This window comes from Pseudorca crassidens, chromosome X, assembly GCF_039906515.1.
Source record: "Pseudorca crassidens isolate mPseCra1 chromosome X, mPseCra1.hap1, whole genome shotgun sequence".
Lineage (NCBI taxonomy): Eukaryota > Metazoa > Chordata > Mammalia > Artiodactyla > Delphinidae > Pseudorca > Pseudorca crassidens.
Genome location: NC_090317.1, coordinates 3,964,879 through 3,989,514, shown reverse-complemented (window position 1 = coordinate 3,989,514; position 24,636 = coordinate 3,964,879). Strand labels below are relative to the sequence as shown.

General features: G+C 52.7%; 2 protein-coding genes across 2 annotated transcripts; both read left to right on the top strand.

Annotated features, from left to right (window-relative positions):
* Positions 1-1,443: 1,443 nt before the first annotated feature.
* On the top strand, positions 1,444-7,730 carry FATE1 (fetal and adult testis expressed 1). The gene is given in 4 exon segments (XM_067723967.1): positions 1,444-1,549; positions 2,561-2,679; positions 6,637-6,705; positions 7,479-7,730. Coding segments are annotated over 4 exon segments (546 nt in total).
* Positions 7,731-18,177: 10,447 nt separating this feature from the next.
* On the top strand, positions 18,178-23,945 carry CNGA2 (cyclic nucleotide gated channel subunit alpha 2). The gene is given in 7 exon segments (XM_067722342.1): positions 18,178-18,287; positions 18,489-18,560; positions 19,098-19,268; positions 20,262-20,369; positions 22,150-22,250; positions 22,550-23,398; positions 23,401-23,945. Coding segments are annotated over 7 exon segments (1,956 nt in total).
* Positions 23,946-24,636: the final 691 nt, after the last annotated feature.

The following is a 24,636-nucleotide window of genomic DNA, read 5'->3' as shown; positions in this document are numbered from 1 at the left end:
TTTCATTGCAGCTGCTCTCCTGGAGCTGGACAGGGCTTCTCCCAGGGTCCTCAGGAATGCAGGCAGGGCCTTTGTCAGCTCTGCTCCGGACAGCTTGTTCCCAGAGCTGGACAGGTGGGGCCAGGGAGGGGGTCGGGCAGCCCACATCTTGCCACCCTCTCTAAGCGAGCCCGGCCCCTCCCCTTCCTCTCCTTTGCCCCTTTCCTTCCTCCCTTCCTCTTCCCCTCCCCCCTTTCCTCCTCTCCCTCCCACCTGGTCCCAGCTGTGCTTGCTTTCTTTTGCAAATAACCTCCTCTTCCCCAGGGGCTCTGGGGCTGTTCCCAAGAGCTGAGGGTTCACCTTTGGTGCTTGTATGAGTCGGGGTTCTCCAGAGAAATGGAACCAATAGGATGTATGTGTATGTACATAAATTTATTTTAAGAAATTGGCTCATGCCACTGTGGGGCTAGCAAGGCCAAATTTGCAGGGCAGTTCAGCAGGTTGGAATCTTGGGGAGGGGTTGATGCTGCAGTCTTGAGCAGAATTTCTTCTCTGGGAAACCTCGGTCTTTGCTCTTAATGCCTTCAACTGATTGGAAGAGGCCTACCCACATTATCAAGGATTCATAATGTCCTTTACTTAAAGTCCACCAATCGTAGATATTAACAACAGCTACAAAATGCCTTGATAAAAACACCTTGATAACAACATGGAATAACTGGGGGCCCTAGGCTAGCCAAGTGGACACATAAGCCTGACCCTCACAGAGGTTTCATCAGTAGGGAAACTGAGGGAGAATTTGAACTTAGACCGGGGGGGCAGGGCTGGGGACACTTGGGGCTTCGCTGGCCGTAGGCAGGTCCTTCTTCTCCTGCCCGTCCCTCCTTTGGTTCTCATGGCTCTTGTCCAAGCTGACCCAGGGCATCGAAAAGCCATGTCCCCTGTCTGGGAACTCTGGATTGGGGAAGGCAGGGGATGCTCTGCAGAAGGAGTTTTCTTAAGGGTGCTGTGGCCTGGATTATTAGCCAGAGCTGGCCTTGCAGAAGCCATGATGGGATCTAACCCTGCTTTGGCCACTGACTGACTCTGGAGTCCTGTGCTAGTCTGCCCCTATCTAGAAATGATGCCGGGTGGAGCCTACTTGCCCCCCAGTGGGGTCAAATCAGATGACCCGAGAGCCAGGGCAGTTCTCACAGGCAAAGGTTCCGAGTCTTGTCACTTCTCCTAAGTTGCTTACAGAGTAGCAGGGGAGAAGGCCTCGAACCCAGCCAGCAAGATACAGCAGGAACAGAAGGTGCTGGGTCCAAGGCTTAAGCCCATAGAGGGAGTCTGGCTCCACCCCCATGTCCAGGTGTATCTTCCTTGAGTGCCTACCCCTCAAAGAGCTGATTTGCCAAGTGTCTCCTCTGTGCCTTGCTCCCTGTGCATTCTTGGCCACAGCTTACAAGTGGACAACTGGTTATGATGGCAGGAGGACCCCCTAACATCAAAGAAGACATAGAAATGTCCATGGCTGAAGAGCTGGTTCCTGCAAGCCAAGGGCATAGCTAAGAGCACGTGATCCCAGCAGGTGAGGATCCCCTGTAATGTCCCTTTCCTTGGGTGTCTGCACCTGTGCATGTGTGTTGGAAAACGTGTGGGTGTGGCTAGGCAGACACTCATATATGCATGCATGTGTGTTTGCATGTATGTGTGATACATGTGTGTGTCTGTGCCTTGGTGTGCCTACACATATATTTGTGGTTTGAGTGACAGGCAAGTTGGGGGGAAAGGGATTGATGATGTGAGCATTTTGTAACCTGTGAGGGAGGAGGTTGTGACCAACATCCCCCCGCCCCACATCCAAGCCACCAGTGTGTCTATTGCAAAACATTCAGAAAGCTCAATTTACGAGAGCAATCAACTCAACTCTCTCTCCTAACCCTCCAAAGCCTTCTTCTGCCCTTTAGAGTAAAATCCAAACTCCTTGCGATGATCTACAAGATCCAAACAAGGTCATCTCCTCAATATACTTCCTGCTGACCCACTCCACTGTGCCTTTATGCCTGTCCTTATAACACCCCAAGAGTGTTTCTTCTTCACAGCCTTTGTGCAATGTATTCCCTCTGCCTGGAATGCTCTTTCCCCAGATTTTCCATGGCTGGACTCTTTTTCAGGTCTCTGCCTCAATATTGTTTCTGACTTTTCTAGAAGTAATCCCTTCCTTCTGTTATCCTGTTTTTATCATTTTGGGAGCATGTACGTCTTGATCTGAACCTACACTGGTGGACTATTTTCTGCCCCTCCCCCGTTCTCTCTACACACACAGATGGTCAGTTTCTTGATTCCTGCCATCTTGTCTCTTGGCCATTGCTGGCTTTTTAATAACCTAGTTCAGATATTGACACTCAGTAAATACTTGCTACATTTTGAATAGACGAAGAAACTGAGACCTGGGATGAGCTGGTAGACATCAGTGAATGGGTGTTGAGTGATTCCTAAGAAGTTGGGAGATCCTATCCTTTTTCTGGTGTGTTCTGTGCCCATGAAGCCTTGGTATAGCCTCTATGGTTGTTCCTGGGTCCTCTGTTCTTCACCCTAGAAATGAAGGGGCAGGGTTCCCAGTCCCTGGGTGTTTCTCAGAAGCAACAGAAATTGGATCTAAAGGCTGCTGGCTCTGCTGCAGTTTGGAATATGCCTGCAACCTGGTCCAAGAAAGTGGTACTGTATGGGGCCCTTGAAACTTGGTGGCTGGGTTGGGTTTGGGAGTACCAGCTCTAGTCTGAAGGTAGTAGGTCGAGCAGGGCCAGATGTTGACTTTGGGGGAAGGATGAAGCTCCTGTGTACTAGGCAGGCAAACGAGGACAGCAAGGTCCAGCAAGAGGTCAGGGCCATTATTTATTTGGCTGGCAGTTCAACCTAGAGCCCAGAATGCCTGAAGCACACATAGCTTCGGGAGTACATATATACTTTACTGTACAAAAGTCCAGAGTGTGTGAAATGACACTTTCTTTTATTAATAAATGAATAAATATATTTATGTTTATATATGTACATCTATATATGTATATTTTCTCTCTATATATATTTTATATCTATCTATTTCTATAGATAATTATGTATTTCTACATAAAATATATAAAAATAATTATATATAACTATATATAAATATGTAAATATAGATATACATATAAATATATCTATATTTATATCTTAGGGCTGGGACAAGGGTAAGGCAAGTGAAATTCATATGCTCCCTGGTTATTAGGAAATCCAGTCAATTGAATCTGAGTATATTGTGGCCAATCCTTTAAGCTACATTCAATTTGAGTGAGGGAATGTTCTAGAAAAAATGGTGGCTATACTGTTGCAAAGGATACTGGGAAAAGGCAGCCATTTTGGAGAAGAGGAAGACCTGACTGTTCTAGAGAATCACATGAGTCCCTGAGTTCCGTCCTTCTGTAGCCAATCCTTTCAGCTACGTTTGATTTGGGTGAGGGAAAGTTGTAGAAACATGGTGGCTATACTGTTGGAAAGGTTACCGGCGAAAGGCAACTGGGTTGGAAAGGAGGGAGAACTGATGTTCCAGAAAATCACCTGACTTCCATTGTTCTGTAATGAATCTTTTAAGCTACACTCACCATCTGAAGGAATGTTCTAGAGAAAATGGTGGCCACGTTGTTGCATAAAATACTGTGGAAAGGCAGCCATCTTGGGGAGGAGGGAGACCTGACTGTTCTAGGAAACTACTTGAGTCTGGTAGTTCTGTGGCTGATTCTGTTAACTACATTCACCTTGGATGAGGGCAAGTTGCAGAAACATGGTTGTTATACTGTTGCAAAGGTTACTGGGGAAAGGCAACCCCACCTGAGAGGAGGGAGACCTGACTGTTCTAGGGAATGTTACAATAAATGCTGATATTATTCCATCCCCAATGAATAAAGAGAAAGAGAGCTCCCAGGTCACAGACCTCCTGGGAATGAAAATAAGCCAGAACTATTGAACAGGATTCATGTGTCCTAAGGCTGAACTCAAATCAAGATGCTCCAGCAGGTCAGGTTCATGCCCTGACACTGATGCGGGAGGCGGAGGTGCTATAGGGGGATTTAATTAACTTCTGGATTAATTAACGTTACCTCTTAGGACCAGGGGAGTACACCTTTAAAAACTAGAGTCCTTATATTGCATTTGGAAATTAAATTTAGACATTTAGAGTTAAATTTCTCAATTCTACTTATTTACTCAATATTTATTTTTGAGTAAAAAAGTTAATGGAACTCTTACTGCCTCTGAGAGAACCACAACCTGAAAGAACAAAAAATTCATAATACTGTTCTGTTCATTGGGGGAAAAAATGTAATGTGCCTTAAAAAGTGCATGAAGATAAAAATAACAGTTTTGGAAATAATTAACAGAGGGAAGCTGGGACTTGCTGCAGTTCATAGATTTTCCTAATCTCCATCAAATGTAAATAAAAATCCGATGTTTTACAGTGTATATAATTCTAAATAGAGGGTTTCTAACATTAAAATCAAAAGAGTAAAAAGGCAACCCTTTTTGGACAGTTAGACCTGTCATCTGATGGGTGATCATAAGTTATCATTGAGCTTACAGATGTTGTTAAATTAATTCTTATGATATTGATGTGTTAAAATATGTTATCTCAAACAAACAAACAGCACACCCCAGTCACTGATCCTTATTTTGCCTTCAACTCTCTCAAAAAGCTTTTTCTCCTTCTGATCCCAAGATATAGGAAAATCAAGGGGATAGTGTGGAAATTGTTCTAGGAGAAAACTCTCCATCTAATTCCCCATTATAGTCCTGGAGTCTTGTTAACATACACTGTCCTTTTAATGCTATTTTTGAGGTATCTTAGGAAGAAGAAGAAGAAGAAGAAGGAGGAGGAGAAGGAGAAGGAGGAGGAGGAGGAGGAGGAGGAGGACGAGGGGGAGGGGGGAGGGGGAGGAGGAGGAGGAGAAGAGGAGGAGAAGAAGAGGAGGAGAAGAAGAGGAGGGGGAAGAAGAAAATAAAATACTATGGCTCTGAAGTACTACTGTTCACACACACAAAAAAAATCACACACAAAAAAAATCTGTGTGCACTTTTGAGAAAAAGAAATGTTGTCCTACCACAACAAATGGAGCATGGTGGCAAAGTTCTTATGAAAATCCTTTGGAATCCTTTAGACAGAAGATGTTCCACCTTGCACTTTAACATTTTCTAAGGAACAGAGGAGGGCTGCAGGTCTTTCTCAGGTGACAGGTAAGCCTTAGTTGTCTATTTCCTTCTAAGAATGAGGCAAATAGAAGAGGCAGCCCAGAACGCTGAGTCTGGGTGAGGCCTGTCAGATGGCAGGTTCTGCTTTGGCTGTCCTGCCCGGTATCCTTAAGCACTGCGATTCAGAGGGTCCTACTTTGAGGCACCATCACCTCCGCTTTCCCACTCACTTAGTTCAGGTTTGGGCTTGAGGGTAAGTGCCCGGCTGCCTACCAGATGGGATGAGAGCAGTGGGTGACTGTTCCATGTCCAGACCTTCAGTTAGTGCCCCTATTTTCCACCTCAGTCCTCCTCCACCCTAGCGGCCCTGCAGACTCCTGGTCTGGGTCCTCTCGGAGGGCTGCCGGGAAGGGAGCTCCCTGCTCAGCTGCTCCCCATTTGCTTCCAAGAGCCACGAGCCAAGCAGAGGCCTGCTTTGCTGGGTTTCTTTATCGACACTTTCTGAATTCCACAATCTTGTTGAGCGCTTTCATTCTTCATTGCCTCTCCCGTTATCTTGTTTCTTACGGGTTTATACTATTTTCCTGTCTTTGCTGTCACTTTAATGGAGTCTTAGGTGGAAGCAGTGTCAAAAAGGAGAGGCATGATAGTGTCATGGTTGAGAGCACAACCTCTGGAGTGAAACGTCCTGGGTTCAATGACTGCTCTGCTACTTAACAGCTGTGTGACTTGGGCAAGTTATTTGCCCTCTGCGTCTCAGTTTTCCTCTTTCAAAATGAAGTGATAGTGATACCCCTTTCGAAGGCTCATGATGACGATTTAATGACTTGGTATTGGCAAGTGCTTAGAGGATGGTCCCTGGCATGTGGTGAGTGTGTGTTAAACAAGCAGCTGGTGAAATAGTTCCTCCTGCACTGGAATCCTAGAGCTGAGACTTGAACCCAGGCAGGTCTGGCATATTCTGCTTCTCTGGCCCACACTGGCTCTTCAAGGCATGAGACCCCTCTGACCCCAGAGCTCTGGGCCAGAGACCACTCCCCCCAGTCCCAGGAGTCATTAGCAGATGGATCAAAACAAAGGCTGAGGGGATGACTGGGCTCACCCTGGTTTCCCAGTAGCCAGGGTTCTCTCCTGAGCTCCGGCGCTTCCTGTGTGCCCCTGGGAACTGTGGTCACCTCGCTAGGCCTCAATTCCCTTGGCTCTGAAAGTGAGGTTTTCCTCTCCCCTTCAGTGCTTGCTCAGACTCAGCTGATGTCTGCATGTCACAGTGCTGGCAGAGGACAGCTACCCGGGAAAGGAAGGACTGCAGGCCGACAGGCTCACTGTCCAGAGAAGCTGGACACTGTCGCCACCTTACCCACCTGCCTTCATGGCCCTCCTGTGCATCCTGGCAGGCCCGGCCTGGGACCACTAGAAGCTCTGAGTCTCTGTCTTTTCTTCCCTCCCAGCAACCCGTAGGCAGATATGGTCGCTGAGATTGGCCTGGAAGAACTAAATGGACTGGAGATGGAGGTCATGAGAAGACAGGCGAGTGTCCAGGACCCACTTGGAGGGTGGAGGCAGAATCATGGTGTCTTGGGGTGGCTGGGGCCACCCACCTGGAGGGTGCGCAGCCTCTCCAATCATCTTACCGTCTAGCACTGGAGGTGAAGTCGGGCTCGCCTCCCCTTCCTCGCAGCCGTCTTGGCTCGTGTCTGATTTTGATGCCCGGCCTCAACCCTGTCTCTCTCCCTGAGATGCGGGAAGGGAGAAGGGGAGGAGAAAAGGAGGAGGTAGAGGGGATGGCAGAGGATAAGAGAAGTCTATGCAGAAAGAGCAGGCCAAGAGGTCTGAGCGAGGGGTCGCCTGCATTCACGCCAAGTCCAGGTCTCCTCAGGAAGAGACCCCAGCAGGCATGGGTGTGGGCATGGAGGGACATCTTCCCTGGTGGCCCTCTCTGGCCCCTGCGTGTCACCCCATCCTGGGGCCCTCCCTCTGGGGCTGCTCTCCCCACACCTTTCCCGGCTCCCCCCGGCACAGCTGGGACGGGCTGGCTTCTTCCGGACAACGGGAAGGACACCAAGGTCGGGGCGAGGCGGCCGGGCCTGAAAACAGAGACAGCCCCGCCCCCGGGTCCCTCTGGGCCCACCCCAAGCCCCTGGTCTCAGATGCTCTGCTTTCTTCTTGCCCAGAGACACTTTGGCCTCCCGAAGGGCAGCAGAGGCCCTCCCTGTGCTAACGTCCTACTCTTCCCCCCACTGGTGTGCTGTGGGCCTCCCCAGAAGAGACTTGCTCACCAGCTGGCCCCGGTCTCTCTGCAGCTGCACGTGATCACCGGTCTGCGCGCCGTGGAGGACCAGGGTGCCACCTGGCGCCACAGGGAAGCCGTGTTCTTCGCCATGCTGTTGGCTACCCGCATCGCCAACCTCTGGCTGTGGAGGCACAGTGGTGCTTCGTGCCGACCCGCTGTGCAACTGGAGCCCTTCCCTCCTCCCCTTCTTCTCTTCTCTCCCTCGGCCACCCCTGCCCATCCTCCTTTCAGCTCTCAGCAGCCATTTCCCAACTCTGCCTGAGAGAAGCCCTAGCTGCTGGAAGGTGGAGGAAGTGTGGAATTCCAAAGGTCTGAATGCGCTGACACGCAGCCCCTTTGGAGGGCGAGGAGGGTGGCTTCCTGTCCCCACAGTAACACCAGTGGCAGGTAATTCCTGCTTGCCTGTCAGGGCTCCATGGTGACCATCTTAGAGCTAGACCTTGCCTCCGGGCCCTCAGCGTCCCTTCTGTTCCATCCTCGGCAGGGGCTGGGCTGTGTCTTCTCCGTTTTCTTCAATGTTGTGCGCAGGACTCTGTGCAGAGAATGTTCTCAATAAAAGTTCAGTGATAGCAGCAAACACTGGTGGCTGAGCTCCTTGCATCCGGGACTCATGTGGGGACAGCCCGTCTAGACAATGACCTTGGTTCTCTCTTCCCAGCCCCTTCCTCCCTCCCTGTCGCCAGACCAGTCGGGGGCCTCCTTATGGGCAGGGTTTGGCAAGGTCCTTCCTGTGCTGCTCCCACCAGCGACAGCTTATGGGGAAGCGGTTCTGCAGCAGTAGCTTGTCCTGGTCGGGTGTTACAGGAACTCAATCAGAGGAATCTCCTGAACAGGAACAGAAACTTTTCCATTTGTTCGGGAGGAAATTGAGTCCCAGAGAGGGGAAACATGGCCCCGGGGTCATCTAGCAAGACTGAGACAGGGTTGGGTCTAGGATGGGGTCTCCTGAACCCATCTAGGGTCTAGGGCTCAGCCTGCCTCCTACAGACTGGTCGGGGACCAGCCCCGACTCGGCTCTGGAGGCTGGATGGGAGGCCACACAGAGGGCCTTTGAACCCTTCTCCCCTGTGTCCACAGCCCTTTAACATTCACCTCGTACAGGACAGATTGCTGGGTAGGGCAGTGGGACTTGACCTAAGAGGGCAGGAGTGTCACTGCTTGGGGCCTGGCCTCAGGGCGAATGTACTGGGCTGCAGGAGGCCTTCAGAAGAGCTGCTTCTCTTTCCCTAGGACCAAAGGATAAACACACATTTCTCAGGGGCAAGGACCTAGATCATTACATTGTCATTGGCTTTAGCGGCTAAACGGACCTTACCCAAGGCCCCAAGTGTCTGTCAAGGCTTCTCCATCTATAAAGGTGAGAGAGAGTGTTGGTTACTAGATATAAAATAAACATGACCCTGTGTGTGTGTGTGTGTGTGTGTGTGTGTGTGTGTGTGTGTGAGAGAGAGAGAGAGAGAGAGAGACAGAGACAGAGAGACAGAGAAAGAGAGCACAAGTGAGGAGGGATGGTGAGAGGGAGAGAGACTTGAGTCCTTGAGCCTGCTCTGCCCCTGCCCTGCCCCTCTCTGGCCCTCAGTGGGCTCCACACAATGAGGGAGTTCCTGAGCCTCCGGGGCCTGTGGTACTTCTGAGAGCAGGGTGTGGGTCTCCTGTCAGCCCTGTGCCGTCCAGTGCACATGGCTGCTGGAGCTCGGGCTCTGCTGAGAGCAGAAGCAAGAACATTTGGTGAAGAAACAGTTGGAAGATTCCCTCTCTGGTCCCAGAGAAGAGAGGGTACTGGGGTGCCAGAGGAAGACCCCTGCAGAGTGGGGAGAAGGCAGTGCCCGGACACAAGCGCTTCTAGTCAGGAGAGCCAAGAGGCCCAGGGAGGACCCCGCCAAATGGGCCCTGGAGCCCCAGGAATCCCCTGAGGACCTGGAGAAAGGCCGGGCTGCCTCTTTGCAGGCCACCCGTCCATCCCCCCGCCCTCAGGTGCCTCTCCTGAAGCTGCTCCTTTCTTCTGCTCCAACCCGGCCATGCAGGGGTGTTCAGAGGAAGGGACGGCTTCTGAGGGGCTGGGCAAGGTCTACCCTCTGGGACGTGGGAGTGCGTGTGTGTGAACGAGCACAGACATGTTTGCAGAAAAATCTGCTTGAAAATATGTTGTGAAACAAAGGTTCACCCTTGGGAGCGCTTTAGCTGAGGTGCAGACAAACAGTGTGGAGGCCGCTGGAGAAACGCCGCCTCCCAGGCCGTGAGCAAAGGTGGAGCCCTGGCCTGGGCCCTGGCTGCCCCTCCACCCCTGTGCTGTGACTGCTCGCTGCTCCTAGCCCTGCCTGCCCGCTCCATGCCCAGACGCCTCCAGAGGGCGGAGCCCGAGCTGTTCCTTGCTGGCCCCTCCACAGGGCTCCACGGCTGGCGGGATGGCCTCTGCCCAGGGTCCCAGCAAGCAATCCTGGCCTAATTGCCTCCTGAAGGGAGGTCTGGGTCTTGCCCCCTTTCCCTTCCCCAACCCTGGCCCCTCTTGGAGGCCAAGTCCAGGGAACCCTGGAGGGGAAGGAATGGATTCCCCCCAACACTGCCCCACCTCAGGTACCTCTTGTCTCTCCCAGGTTTCCCCCGTAGTTTGCCCTCTGGCCAGGGAGGTAGGCTGGGACTGTGAACGAGGCCGGAGGCAGGTGAATGGGGGCGGTGAGCAGGTGACTCTGGGTCCCCAGACACAAAACCCTGAGCAATATGTGCTCTGTGTAAGGGAGGCCTCCTCGGGGAGCTTTGGAGGGGCTGCCTCTTGGGTCTGGGCAGACAAGCAGCTTCCACACCAGGCAGCCTGGCATCCAACCCTCACCTGCTGGCAGCCTGGGCTGTGCAGGGTTCACAGTGAGAAGGTCAGGCGTCCAGCCAGCGGGCAGTACAACTTCTCCAGTGGGCAAGAGCTGCTCTGGGACTTGCCTCTCCACTCTGCCTCAGCTGTGGGCATGACCTCCTCTGGGCCACGGCTGGCCTCGGGCAGGGTGGGCAGGTCTTTGACTGAGAGCTGAGAGGCTGTGAGCTGCTTGGGGGTTCGGGGACCCCACTGGCCTAGGGACAGGAGCATTGGGAGGTCTCTGCTGGCCGCAGGTGCTGATGAGTCCCCAAGGGCTCGTCTCTGATTGGAAGCTTCTCGGACGGACCAACAGATGCTGACTGTGGCCAAGACATCTTGCCTCTGAAGCCATCTGACTGGTGAGGAAGGGCCGGTGGCCTCCACAGGGTCAGGGTTAGAGCCCGTGAACGTGTGTAGGTCCTAGAGCTGGGCTTGACATGGGCCTTCGTGTGCCTGGTTTGCCAGGGAGCTGAGCGAAAGTGGCTGTGTGGGGAGACTTTGTCCCTTGTCAAAGTACACGAATGCAATCTTGGGGACTTTAGGAGCACGGAGGCACTGAGTGTGATGCTAGGCTTGCCTCAAGGCAGCTGAGCCTTTGCTCCAAGACTTTTCCAGCCACCCTCCCTGCCACCCTCCTAGGGGACAACGGAGGGGCCAAGAGCCTGCCTGGCCAGGAGGGGTGGGTGGGAGAGAGGGAGGAGTCTGTGGGCCTCACCACTTGCATCCGCCCCCACTGCCTGCCTGGTCCAGGACATTTCTGGGCATCCGAGCCTCAGAGCACGAGGACCGTGCCACTTGGAGCTCCTTGGATCCCTGCATATGAGGAGTAACGGATGTAGGAGTGGGGTTATATATGGTGCTTCTGCCACAAACCCTGCTGGGATTGTAGCCTCTGCTTTCAGCCCTTCGAGCTGCAGCCTGACCTCCTCAGGACAGCCTCAAAGGAGAGCGCCTGTTGCACGCCTCTCAGGCTTTGGGGGCCAGCACCTTTGCCATATTTTATTTTTTTATTTTTTGAATTTTATTTTATTTACTTTTTGCCATTTTGACAAATGCATCTGCAGTGAAGCCATTAGAGCTTCTGGCTGAGGGAAGATTCCGGAGCCAGCCAGCAGGCCTGGGGCAGGGATAGGCTTCTCATTTTGGCTGTCCAGCTGAGCTTGCCACACATCTCAGCTTGAGCCCAGACCAGCAAGTAGCAGTTCCATCCATGTCAGACTGTGGCCCTCAGTACCACTTGTCAAAGGGAGGCTTCCAGGGTGCGGGCTGCCTTCTCCAGAGGGAGGGTCACTGGGTGCTTGGACTGGGCACATGTGCTTGGAGTTGAGTCCCAACTGTGACTGACAAGGTGTGTACCTGGTGGGCGCTTGGGTGCCATGGTGGCCTCAGAACTGCCAGGACTAGCCGTGTCCACCCCCCACCAGGCTCCAACATGAGATGCTCTCACTGGAGATGAAGCTGAAAATATAGGTCTGCTCAGATCCGGAAGGGGTTTGAATGCCCAAATACAGAGTTTGAAATTTATTATACAGATGAACTTTCAATCCATTCAACGAGTACCTGACACTATCTTTAGTCCAGGGACACAGCAGGGAACTAGGCGCTCCCGGTCCCTGCTCACATAGATGTAATCATCTTGTGGGGGACAGAAAATAAGCAAATAAATCATTGTGAAGACACGATAAGTCTATGATACAAATGAAGAATGAAAAAGTGAACACGAAACAAGGTGTGGATTTTGGAATGTGCAGAGCAAGTTTAGGGAATTCATTCATTCATTCACACATCTAAAATATATATGTGCTTGCCGTGGGGCTAGGCTCTGGGGATTAATAAGAAAGCGAAACATACAAGTCCCTGTCATGATGAAGTTTATTTCTAGGGTGAGGGCATCTGTCCACAGGTTTTAGAAGCAGGAGTGACAGATAGATCCAGGTGTGGACTGACTGAACTCACCCTGGTGGTGTGGAAGAGGAGAGGACGGGCTGGGGCCAGGCCTAGGGCAGCAGCAGTCAGCATAGACAGAGAAGAAAGTACCAGAGAGAGATTTCAGCAGTACAACCAACAGGATTTGAGAATGGGGAGGGGGTGTCAAGGATTACTCCTACCTTGGTTTCTGGATTGAGCGCAGGTGGGGAGAGATGCGCCTTTCTCAAGGTAAGGCACTGGGGAGATAGGAGCTGGGGCTGGGGTCACAGGGTCATGTCAGTTTGGGACATGTTGAGTCCAGGAGTGGCTTCTCAGTGAGGACAGCAGGGGCTGGGGGGATGGGCTGCTGTCTCTAGGGTGTCATCTGTCCTAGGAGGAGCCTCCCCTGGGGTGTGGGCCGACTGTGGCTGATGTCAGATACACTGCCCCAGTCCCATCTTTATCTGTAAACAAATACAGTCTCTGGTGGCAAAAGCAGCCCAACCTTGGAAAGTTTCTGATTTAATGGTGTCCACATTAGAGGCTCCAGCCCCTTGTCAAAGGAGTGACGAAGCACGCTGGTCTGCCAGACCTCTTGGGCTGAGTCCCGTTTCCCGTACGTCCCACTGGAGATTTCATTCATTCAAAAGACAGTGGTCAAGCATCTTTTTCATGGAGATGCTAGCCTCGAGCCTGACCTCAAGGTGGCTGATGATGGCCACAGGCGGACTGGCCTCAAGGAGCCATGCCTGCCCAGTGAGTGCCAGGCCCTCACTCCACCTGCAGAGCCCCTTCCAACTGTCCCTCCAGGCCTGGGGCACAAGGGGTCACTGCAGCTTCGGCTCCACACTCAAAGTCAGCCCTGAGAGCCTGCTGTGCCTGGTGCAGTGCTGACCTACTTCTCCTCTTGGTACTCATGCCCAAGTCCCTGGCTCTGTTCACCTTCCAGGCTGGCCCTGTGGTCGAGTGTGGAGCCAGATTGCTTAGGTGTGACTGTGTAGAATGGGGCTAGTAATAGCATCAGGCTTGCCAGATTTTTGTGAGAATTAAATGAGTGAACTTAGGTCAAGTGTTAGCAGCAGTGGCAGCTGCTCAATGAACGAGAAGTTGCCCCCTACGTCCCCACTCCCCATTCTAGCTTCCGCTTGGCTCTCCTTGTCTGTGTCTGCCTGCCTGCCCACCTCCCTGCCACCCATGACGTGCACAACCCTCCCCTTGGCACGGTTCTCTGCCTGCTGCCCAGAACTTTCTCTACTGCAATGGCCAGAATTGCTACTAGCACATGATTTGCAATGTGTGGCAGTATGAAAGGGAGGAGTTAAGGATGACTCTAAGTTTTTTTTTAATTTTATTGGATTATCGTTGATGTACAATGTTGTGTTAGTTTCGGGTGTACAGCAAAGTGATTCAGGTATACATATACATATATCCACTCTTTTTCAGATTCTTTTCCCATGCAGGTTATCGCAGAATATTGAGTAGAGTTCCCTGTGCTATATAGTAGGTCCTTGTTGGCTTCTGACTTGACTAACTGGGAGAACAGGATTGCCTTTGTTGAGCTGTTGACGAGTACTGGAGGATAAGGTTTTGAGGGGAAGATCAAGTACTCGGTTTTTGACATATTCAGCCTGAGATTCAACATCCAAGTGGTAACGTCAGGGAGACAAACTGGAGTTCAGGAGAGAGGCTGGGAAGTTGTTATAATTTGCAAGTATACAGTATACATTATACAGTATCAGTATACAGGTGTGTTTAAAGCCAGAAGACTGGATGAAGAAGTGACAAAGAGAGAAAAGATAAGGAATCTACTCAGTCACTGAGCTGAGGACACTGCAAAGTTTAGAATTAGGAAAGAGGAGGAGGTTTCTTCAGAGAACACTAATAAGAAGTGGCCACTGAGGCAGGAGCAGAACCAAGAACATGGAACCCATTATTTCAAGAAGGAGAGAGCGCCTAACTTGTATCAAATGCTGCTGAGAGAACTTCCCTGGTGGTGCAGTGGTTGAGGGTCCGCCTTCCGATGCAGGGGACACGGGTTCGTGCCCCGGTCCGGGAAGATCCCGCGTGCCGCGGAGCGGCTGGGCCCGTGGGCCCTGGCGGCTGAGCCTGCGCGTCTGGAGCCTGTGCTCTGCGATGGGAGCGGCCACAGCAGTGAGAGGCCCGCGTACAGCAAAAGAAAAAAAAAAAAAAAATTCTGCTGAGAAACACAATAGATGTGGACAGAGAATTGACTCTGAGGATGACCTGTGTTCCTGGTTTTCTCTTTTATTTTGGGAGCAACACTGAGGTCAGAGACTCTGCCAGACTCACCTTTCTCAGCTCAGCACCTTGCAGAGACCTGGTGCACACCAGGTGCCTTGACCGTACGCATGGAATAGACGAATGACTAAAAGCACTGGGCAGCGGTGAGATTTGAACGAGCCACAGACCGGAAGGTAGTAGCTCTGGCTTCGAGCCTTGGTTGTAGTTCCAGCTTGCTCCTTCTCTTCCTGGCCTTAACATCTCTGAAAGAATCGTCATCAGAATGCTTCTAACCAGGGTCCAAGAGACTCCCTGGACCAGGCTGGTGTTTCTAGAAAACTCTTGGGCTGGCTGATCAACTAGTGGACGACGAGAAGGGAGGCCCAGAAGTGCACTACGATTGATGTTGGGCTTTTTACAGAATTAAGGTGCCTGACCTTTGGTTTGTAAGCTTCCCTCCTATCATCTCTCTTCTCTTGGCCAACTACACATCTGCTGTCTTCCTCATGCAGCCTAGCCCTGCCCTCACACTTGCTTCGTTTCTCCAGTGCCTTCCTGCAGCGGCTATTGCAAACTTTCTGGCCTCCTGCAAGGTCCGCATCTACCTCTGCCTGATGCCTCTGAAGATGAAACCCCCTCCCATTTTGCTGAGAATGCTGGGGATTGGCATGAGTGAACTTCTTGCCCTGTCTCTCACTGTTCCCCTACCCCCATCTAACATGTCTGCCTATCACCTCCTTCCCCTCCTGGCCTGTTCATCAGGAACCCCTCCCCTCTGCATTCTTCATAAGTCACCTCTCATCTACTCTGGTACCTGGACCCACCCGTTCTATCCATCTTTCATGAGCTGCAGCCCTAACCGGGGTTGGTCACAAGCACAGATATTTTCACCATCCCTCCTCAAAATCCCTTCCACTTGCTTTACTATCTCCTTTGTGTAAAAGGAGTCTGAAACCCTACAAACAGTCCTCTCTACCAGCACTCCTTGAGGCTGCTCCTGATGAGGTCACCAGCGAGGCCCCTAGCGTTCGAGCAGGGCCACTCCAGCTCTCATCTCAGTGGGAGGAAGGGTAAGCCTCTGCCGGCAGCCCTGCTCTCCTGATGTGACCCTGCAGGCTCCTGCCTCCCTGAGACTCCGTCTCTGGGGGCCTGTCCTCCGCAGTCTCCTCAGGACTCTCCCCTCAGCCTTGCTCTCATGCTGTGGTGGGGTGAGGGGTGACGCTCATCCCCTCTCAGAGCTTTAACTGCCAGCAACCCAGGTGGTGTCCATGTCTCCCCTCCAGTCCAGACCCCAGTGAGTGCTGGGCTGGTCAGAGTCTGCTGCAGCAGGCCTGGAGAGCGACTCTGAAAGCTCGAGACCAGGCCGGGGCCTTGGGGACAGAGGGCAGTGAATGGAAAGATTTTTGACACTTTGTAGGGGGGACTGAGAACAGAGACTGCTTGGAGCAGATGACTGAAGGTTTGGGCTTGGGTGACTGCGTAGAGGACAGGCCCCTTTCTGAGTTGGGAAATTTGAGGAGAAGCTGATTTGTAGGTGAAAAATGTCAAGGTCAGTTTTAGGCTGGGTTTGAGGCACCTCAAAGAAGGTGTCCAGCAGGCAGCTGGAGATATGGGTGGGCAGCGTGGAAGAGACGCCTGGGTGGGGGCATAATGGCAAGCGAGGTCTGGGACTGGATGAAGTTTCCAGAGCAACCGCGCAGATGGGAAGCAGTGGCCTAGCTGCCTGCGGGCTGGGGATAGCTGCCTGCCCTTGTTCCCTGGTGAGAGGTCTGAGGGGCCATTTCTCGTGAAGGGGCACGTGGGTGGCAGAGCATGCAGGGCAGCCAGACAGAGGGAAGAGCCTCTTCCTGGCAGAGAAGGAGCAGGGATCATGGGAGAGGAATCTGTCTCGGTGCCAGAAGCTTATTGAGGGCATAAATGTTGTCATGTGCCCCCAGAGCTGTCCCTCTTGTGGGCTCAGTGCCACTGCTATTGGGGATGATCAGTAAGGAGGGGAGGGGTCCAAGTGGTGGCAGGCAGGGCCAACGCTGGCTCTCTATCAGCAAGAGGCTGTCCCAAGTCCTCGGCCTGGTGTTTGCAGCCTCCCTGGGTGGCCTTAGACTCCTCTGCCCTATTGCTGTCAGCATAGCTCACTCTGTAGTCCGGGTCCACCCTCCCACACCAGTGTCCCCTCCATCCCTGCAGTGAACTTGACCTTCACTGCCCCTCTTCCGCCCCTGCCGTTCATCCCCTGGACAGTGCTCTAATGTGTTCCACTCTGGGCCTGAGTTCCAGCCCCTCTTCCTCTTCAGGCTTCCAGGAGGCCAGCACCGAAACCTGATCAGTGCAAGAGGCCCCAGCTTTGTTTGCATTGCCTGGAACTTTCTGTCTCCATGGTCAGCCACCTCTAGGGTCCAAGCAGGGACTCAGCGATCCAGGTTCCTCTCCCTTGGGTTCCCTCGCTAGCATCCTGGTGCCACAGTCCCACAGAGAGCAACAGGTGAGTGGCTCTGAAGCTGCTTGTTATTACCACTCACTGCAGAGCGCGACTTGCCTGCCATCGCCATGGTGATGACTTCAGAAGCTGGAACAAGCTTGGGGAGGGGGTTGGGATGATGAGCTCCAGCAGTAGGTAATCCGCGGGGTGTGCTCATCATTTCTGACCAAATCTGGTGGGGCATGCCTCAGCAGGGAAGAGCCATCCCGTCCTCCCTGACCCCATGCAAAACACACGGTGGAACACCATCTCCTGTCTCTCTTCTGGATTTTTCCCTCTCAGGATGCTTCTTCTCAGTCCATTTTGTGGATAACTCCTCCTCTGCTCAATTCGTAAATGTTGGGGTTCTCCAGGATCCTTCCTGCGTGGCCTCACCCACTTGTTCTCCCTCACTCCACACGCCCAATCCCTTCCCCCTTGTCTCGGCCTTCACTGGCACCATCTCCTCCAGACTTCTCCCCTCTTGCTCCCCTCTAATCCAGTCTCCACCTAGCAGTCAGAAGGATCTTTCTAGAATATAATGCCATCCTTGTCATGCTCCTGTTCAGCCCTTACAAGGCTCCCCATAGCCCAAAGGAGAGAGTCCTGGTTTGGACCACTGCCTACAGAGCCCATGGGAGCTCTCCCTTCTCTCTTCCGCACTCCTTGCCCCATCCACCGGGCTACCGTTTGTTCCTCAGCTTGGAGGTGCCGGAGAGAATGTGATCAGAGCAGAAAAGAAGGACCTGCAGAGTCACTGCCCCTGGTGAAAAAGTCAGTGAGAGATAGGACTCCCACCTGAGGAGAAGCAGAGAGCTGGGGGTGGGGGCAAGAATTTGGGGTCAGTGGCTAGTTTGGAGGCGCTCAGCAGCTTCAGCCTGTGCCGGACAACAGGAGATGGCTTAAACAGTTTCTCGTTTGGTTTGGTTTCCCTCTGTTAGTTCATATGTCAAGAAGTTCACTGAGGTAAAAGAAAAAACACATCACGCAGTTTAGCACTGTTTGCCTTTGAAATTGCCTATGGGGGTGGGAAGAGCAGCATCTCCTGGGTGCCTGGAACCTGCCATGCTGGCGATGCAGATACCCTTGCCCTGCACTGCCACAGCAATACCAAGGGGAGCTGGGGTTTGCCAAGTGGGCCCTGGCTCTGTTCTCAGTGCTCACCTGAGGCCCTCCCGCCTTATATGGGTGCCAGGGTGTTCTGTGACCTCCCTCTTGGGCCTCTCCCTGGCAGGTGAGGGTCCTGGTTGTGCATGGAAGATGACAGAAAAAGCCAATGGAGTGAAGAGCTCCCTAGCCAATAACCACAGCCATCATGCACCTCCTGCCATCAAGGTCAATGGCGAAGATGACCACAGGACCAGCAACAGGTGAGTCTGCTGAGGCTGGATCATTGCAGAGGTGGCCCTGAGGCTGCGACTTTCTCCCAACTGTGCCTCATTGTCACAGAGTAAATAATCTTTGGCTCAAGGACAGCCTCTAAAAGGACGACGGGAGGGGAGAGTGCTAATAGGAGACAAAAAACAAAGAAACAAACAAGCCCTTGGTCACCCCTGCTCCTTCCTCTGCAGGCCACAGTCTGCGGCCGACGATGACACCTCCTCACAACTACAGAGGCTGCAGAGGAGGGGTGGCTTCTGCAGGTGGGTTTCACCACTGCCCTGCTGCAACCCCTCCGTCCCATGGGGCCTGTCAGATCATGGGGTCCTCTCCGTCCCACAGGGCCTCTCTATCAAGACCTCTGGGAAGTACTGTCAACGCTGTCCTAGCTCAACTTTTTCTCGGGAGGAGGTTCCTGTGAGCAGGCTCGGAGTGGCAGTGCAGGTTTCTCTTCAGACTTGCCTGTGGCACTGTTGGGAGGAGAGATGCTTCCCAGCAGAAGGGTATAGGTAGAGGGCTCCCAGGTCTCCAGCCCAGAGTTGTAGGCCCCATGGGGAACTCAGGAAGCTTGAGCCAACCTTCCTCCTGACCTGTCCTCCCTTAGCATCATCTCCATCTTGCCCCAGAGACCCCCTGTTTGTTCTTCACAATCGACAGAGACGGCACCTCCTACAGGAAGTCTTCCCAGATTAGCCCCTTACCCCTCAGGCTGCTGTGTTGGGAGTCACACCCGAGCACCATCCCCCTGTCCTCGGCGCAGGTCCTCCCTCCACAGTGCGGTTCTCTTCTCTCCTCTCTAGGATTGCCTGCCTCGTGGGGGTCATCAGAGAGTGGGCCAACAAGAATTTCCACGAGGAGGAGCCCAGACCTGACTCGTTCCTTGAGCGTTTCTGTGGCCCTGAGCTCCAGACCGTGACGACACAGCAAGGAGATGGCAAAGGCGACAAGGACAGCGAGGGCAAGGGCAGCAAGTATAGCTGTCTGGCCTGTGGGACTGGAAGGGCTCCCAAGCATGCGGTTGGAGGGTGTGCTGGGGTTTCTCATAGCACAGCCAGGGGCTGACCAGGGCCTATGCCCTCTCTACCAGCCAGTGGCCCACCTGCCACAGGAGCCCCTACTGGCTTTTCTCACCTTAGCTGCCTCTTGCCGGCTGTCCTCTTGCTGCTTACCTGAATGTGGGCAGGGAGAGGGCTCAGCCAATGGTGCGCCAGCCCCAGCCTGGGTTCTAGCGGTCAGTAACTACAGAGGAGGGTGCATATAGGGAATGCTGTGGAGGGGATGCCAGTACCGGTGCCCATGTGAGCACAGGGGTGGGTCTCTGAAGAGGCCATGCTGGGGGGCTGCCTGGTGGGAGAAGGCCCAGAAACGACTGAGCGAGACAGAACAAGCGGAGAGGCCAGAGAAGGCGGAGCTGGAGGGTCTGTTCTTTGAGGAATGAGTAGGCGACTGTGGATGTCTGGCCAGTAGGGGAAAAGAGCTCTTGCCAAGGCAGGACACAGCATCTGGGAAAGTGATTTGGGAGCTGGAGGCCAGGGACTAAACAGGGAGTGGAGGTGGGGGCGGGGACAGGAAGCACGTGACGCTTCCTTGCTTGGAGTTCCTCTCTCTTCCCCGGAGGGATGTGGGAACCGGCCCTGAGCCCTCATTACCATGCTGTGGACGTCCCTTCCCAGGGCCTGAAGCCTGCCTCAGTGAAAGCACTACCCCTCATGCGCCCTCTGGGCAAGAGACTTCCAGAGGACAGAAGAGCCAGTGGGCCCATGTGGGGTCTCTTCGCCCTCCAAGCTCTACTCAGATGCACAGTGCCAGGTTGTGGCTTCCTGAAAAATGAGGCCCTAAGACAACCCGTCCCTCACACCATATATACCCTTAGGTGTTGCTTTTTCAGGGTCCCTTGGCTACTGGAAGCTGGGCTGGGGCCACACTGGGGAGCCAGTTCCCAAGCCTGGCCTCTGTCTCCTCAGGAAGAAATGTGAACTATTTGTCTTGGACCCAGCTGGGGACTGGTACTACCACTAGCTATTTGTCATCACCATGCCTGTCCTCTACAGCTGGTGCCTTCTGGTGGCCAGGTGAGCAGGGGGCGGTCTGGGAGGGTGTGGCCAAAGCAACCCAGTCCCAGTTGTGGACACAGAGCTCACACCAACCCAGCCCTCTTTCTGGATTCCCTGCTTACCAGTGGCCCCTCCCTCTTCCCTATTAACCCCCAGCTCCTTGAACCCCAACCCGATTTAATATGCTGCCAAAAGCTTCATGTCTATCCTTTTCCTGGTGTCTGTAATCTCTTCCTACTTCCTCATCCAAACCGATACTGTCCTAGGTGAGGCCGGCCCCCTCTCTCCCTGGGACAAGTACAAAAGCCCTGCAGCCATTCCTTACAGGCACTCTTGCCCTCTCTAATGCATCTTCCACACTTGCAACTAGCATGATTGATAGAAACTGGGATTTGATGATGTCAGGCCTTCCTCACAAACCTCTCAATGGTCCCTCATTGCCCACAGGATGAAGTTCAAGCGCTCAGCGTGGCCTTCAAGGCCCTCTGGACCTGGCCTTTCTCTCTAGCTCCACCTTCTGGACATACCCCAGCCCCAGCACTCACTATTCTTGGATCAGGACATGCTGTTTCCTCAAGAGAAAATTCCCTTTCCCCATTTTCAACCTATGGAGATTCTTCTTGCAGTCTCAGTTCTGAAGTCATTCTCCACATGTAGCTTTTCCTGACAGTGTTGCCCCCCCATCCCCTACCTCAGTCATTCATTCAGCAAGGATTTGACTGAGCACCTACTGGGTGCTAGGCCTAGTGCTCAGGGCTGGGGACAATGTGGTGAAAAAGACACACGTGGTCTCTGCACTCCTGGAGCTCTCAGGCTAGTGGGGGACACTGACAGTGAACATGAACAAACCAATGCCCGAGATGAGTCCAAGGACCAGAGGCAGGGAGCTACTAGAGAAAGGACATTCAGGGTGGACTTCTCTGAGGAGGTGGTACCTTGGCTGAGACCTGAGTGACGAGAGGAAGTCGGCTATTTAGATGCTTCAGGTTGGTGGAGGGAACATTCTGGGAGGAGGGAACAACAAGGTGCCAAGCCCCTGTTTCAGGATGGCCTAGTGTGGCTGGAGGACTGCAGGTGAAGCATCAGACAGGCTTTGTGTGCCAGGGGAGGGGGCTGGGTTTTATTCTAAGTGTAACCAAGTAATCAGAGCTCAGTGCTCCTCCCTTGACTTGTATGCTCACTGAGTCATCATCCAGGGTTCTGTCCCTTCTTCTGCCCTCTCCCGAGGCCCCTACCCATCCAGTCACCAAGTCTCGTCAATTCCTCCTAAAACTCTCCTGCCATCTCCAACCTCTCTTCATTCCCACTGCTTCGAGTCTAAGCCCAGCTACTGCTCTCTCTCTCATCTGGGTTGGCCAGTACTCTGCGTTGGGTTCTCAATAGGTGTGTGTCGAAGAGCCGAGCATGGAAGCTATTCAGCTGTGTATTGTGTGCATTCTTCCAACAACTCGTTTTTCAGTCAACTCACTCTTGTTGAGCACTTGAATCCTGGGCTAAGATGTGCTCTGGGCTAAGATATGGGGCATGCAGTAATGACGAAGAGGTGGTGGTCTCTGTCTTCTTGGAGCTCATAGTCCAGCGGGCAAGACAGACAAGTAATCGTCAGTAGTGATGTCTACATAATAATAAGGGTTGGAGTAGTACTTACTTGTGAATGTCTTCTTGGCAGCAGACTGACTTTGATTCATCAGTGCCTCTGGTGGCCATCCCAAGCCCTGCTCACAGTGTGCAAACAGTTTGGGGACTTCAGGGGGCCTTGGCTAGCTTTATGGTGAAGCCCAGCCCTGTCTTCCTGAAGAGCCTGTGACCTACAGAAAGATTACTGCATAGTATGGCTGGTGCTGGACTACTTCTCAGATGTGGTCTACATCGCAGACCTCTTCATCCGATTGCGCACAGGTAAGTGGATAACTGGGATGTGCAGGCAGGACCATGGCCCATGAGACCAAAGGCTTGGATCCACATTCTCAGGAAGCCCTCTTGGCATGGTGTTAGCCTCAAATGTTTGTCTGGGACACAGGTTGGTGGTGATTTGGGGGTGATGTCTTAGGGTACTTACGGCCAGCCATGCTCTGAGTTTCCTATACCCCTCCTTGGGAAAGAGAGTTGAGTGATCACTTTGTTCCTTCCTGAATACTAGTCTACCAGGAGGGACAGGCCTGAAGGCAGAGGTGATATGTTGGCTGTGTCTCCATCAGGTTTCCTGGAGCAGGGGCTGCTGGTCAAAGATACCAAGATGTTGCGGGACAACTACATCCACACCCTGCAGTTCAAGCTGGATGTGGCTTCCATCATCCCTACAGACCTGATCTATTTTGCTGTGGGCATCCATAGACCTGAGCTGCGCTTCAACCGCCTGCTACACTTTGCCCGGATGTTTGAGTTCTTTGACCGCACTGAGACACGCACCAGCCACCACAACATCTTCCACATCAGCAACCTGGTCCTCTACATCTTGGTCATCATCTGCTGGAATGCCTGCATCTACTACGCCATCTCCAAGTCCATTGGTTTTGGGGTCGACACCTGGGTTTACTCCAACATCATTGACCCTGAGTATGGCTACCTGTCTAGGGAATGCATCTATTGCCTTTACTGGTCTACACTGACCCTCACCACCATTGGGGTGACACCACCCCCCGTAAAAGATGAGGAGTACCTATTTGTCATCTTTGATTTCCCGATTGGTGTCCTCATCTTTGCCACCATCGTGGGTAACGTGGGCTCCATGATCTCCAACATGAACGCCACCCGGGCTGAGTTCCAGGCCAAGATCGATGCCGTCAAACACTATATGCAGTTCCAAAAGGTCAGCAAGGAGATGGAAGCCAAGGTCATTAGGTGGTTTGACTACCTCTGGACCAATAAGAAGAGTGTGGATGAGCGGGAAGTTCTCAAGAAGCTGCCATACAAGCTGAGGGCTGAGATAGCCATCAACGTCCACCTGTTCACACTCAAGAAAGTGTGCATCTTTCAGGATTGTGAGGCTGGCCTGCTGGTGGAGCTGGTATTAAAGCTCCATCCTCAGGTCTTCAGTCCTGGGGATTACAAGGGGGTATTGGGAAGGAGATGTACATAATCAAGGAAGGAAAATTGGCAGTGGTGGCTGATGATGGTGTCACTCAGTATGCCCTGCTCTTGGCTGGGAGTTGCTTTGGAGAGATCAGTATTCTTAACATTAAAGGCAGCAAAACGGGCAATCGACGCACAGCCAATATCCGAAGCCTTGGCTACTCAGATCTCTTCTGCTTGTCCAAGGATGATCTTATGGAAGCTGTGACGGAGTACCCTGATGCCAAGAGGGTCTTGGAGGAGAGAGGCCGGGAGATCTTGATGAAGGAGGGATTGCTGGATGAGAATGAGGTGGCAGCCAGCATCGAGGTGGATGTGCAGAAGAAGCTAGAACAGCTGGAAACCAACATGGAGACCTTGTACACTCGCTTTCCCTGCCTGCTGGCTGAGTACCCAGGGGCCCAGCAGAAGCTCAGGCAGCGCATCATGGTTTTGGAAACCAAGATGAAGCAGAATAATGAGGATGACTACCTGTCAGATGGAATGAATAGCCCCAAGCCAGCTGCTGCTGAGAAGCCATAATGCCTTGGTCCCAGCTGCCTCTGCAGCCTTGGCCTTGACCCCGGGGGCTAGAAGAGTTGTGTAGGTCCCCACATATATATGCATTACCCCCATGTCCCCTTGATTTCTCCCAGAAGCCTCTCTGTCAGCAGGTTTTTGACTCAATCATCCAGAAGCCCTTCTCCAAGTCCAACTAACAGCCCATCTTGTGCAGGGTGCAGACCGTGTTTGGCTCGGCTTCCAGAAGCTTCAGCCTGTCCAAGTTTAAGGAAGGAAGAGGAGAGCAGCATCTCTCTGGGCTCCTTTGTACCTAGTCACCTCCCACTTTGTTCTTCTCCTTTTTAAAAAATTTCTTTTTAAATTTTTACTGGAATATAGTTGATTTGCAATGTTGTGTTAGTTTCAGGTGTCAGTTATGCATATACATATCTCCACTCTTTTTTAGATTCTTTTCCCATATAGGCCATTACAGAGTATTGAGTAGAGTTCCCTGTGCTGTACAGCAGGTTATTGTTGGTTATCTATTTTATATACAGTTCACTTGGTTCTTTTCTAATAATTTCCCTGCATGAGTCTCAGTGTCTGTCTTCCAAGGCAGACAAAAGTATGGAGGGGGGCAGGTAGGAGGTGCTCACTCCAAGTCCTGCTCTGTCGATCCGTCTGCCTGTCTGCCAACCAGGACTGCGACCCCTGAGGTCTTCTCTAGACCAGG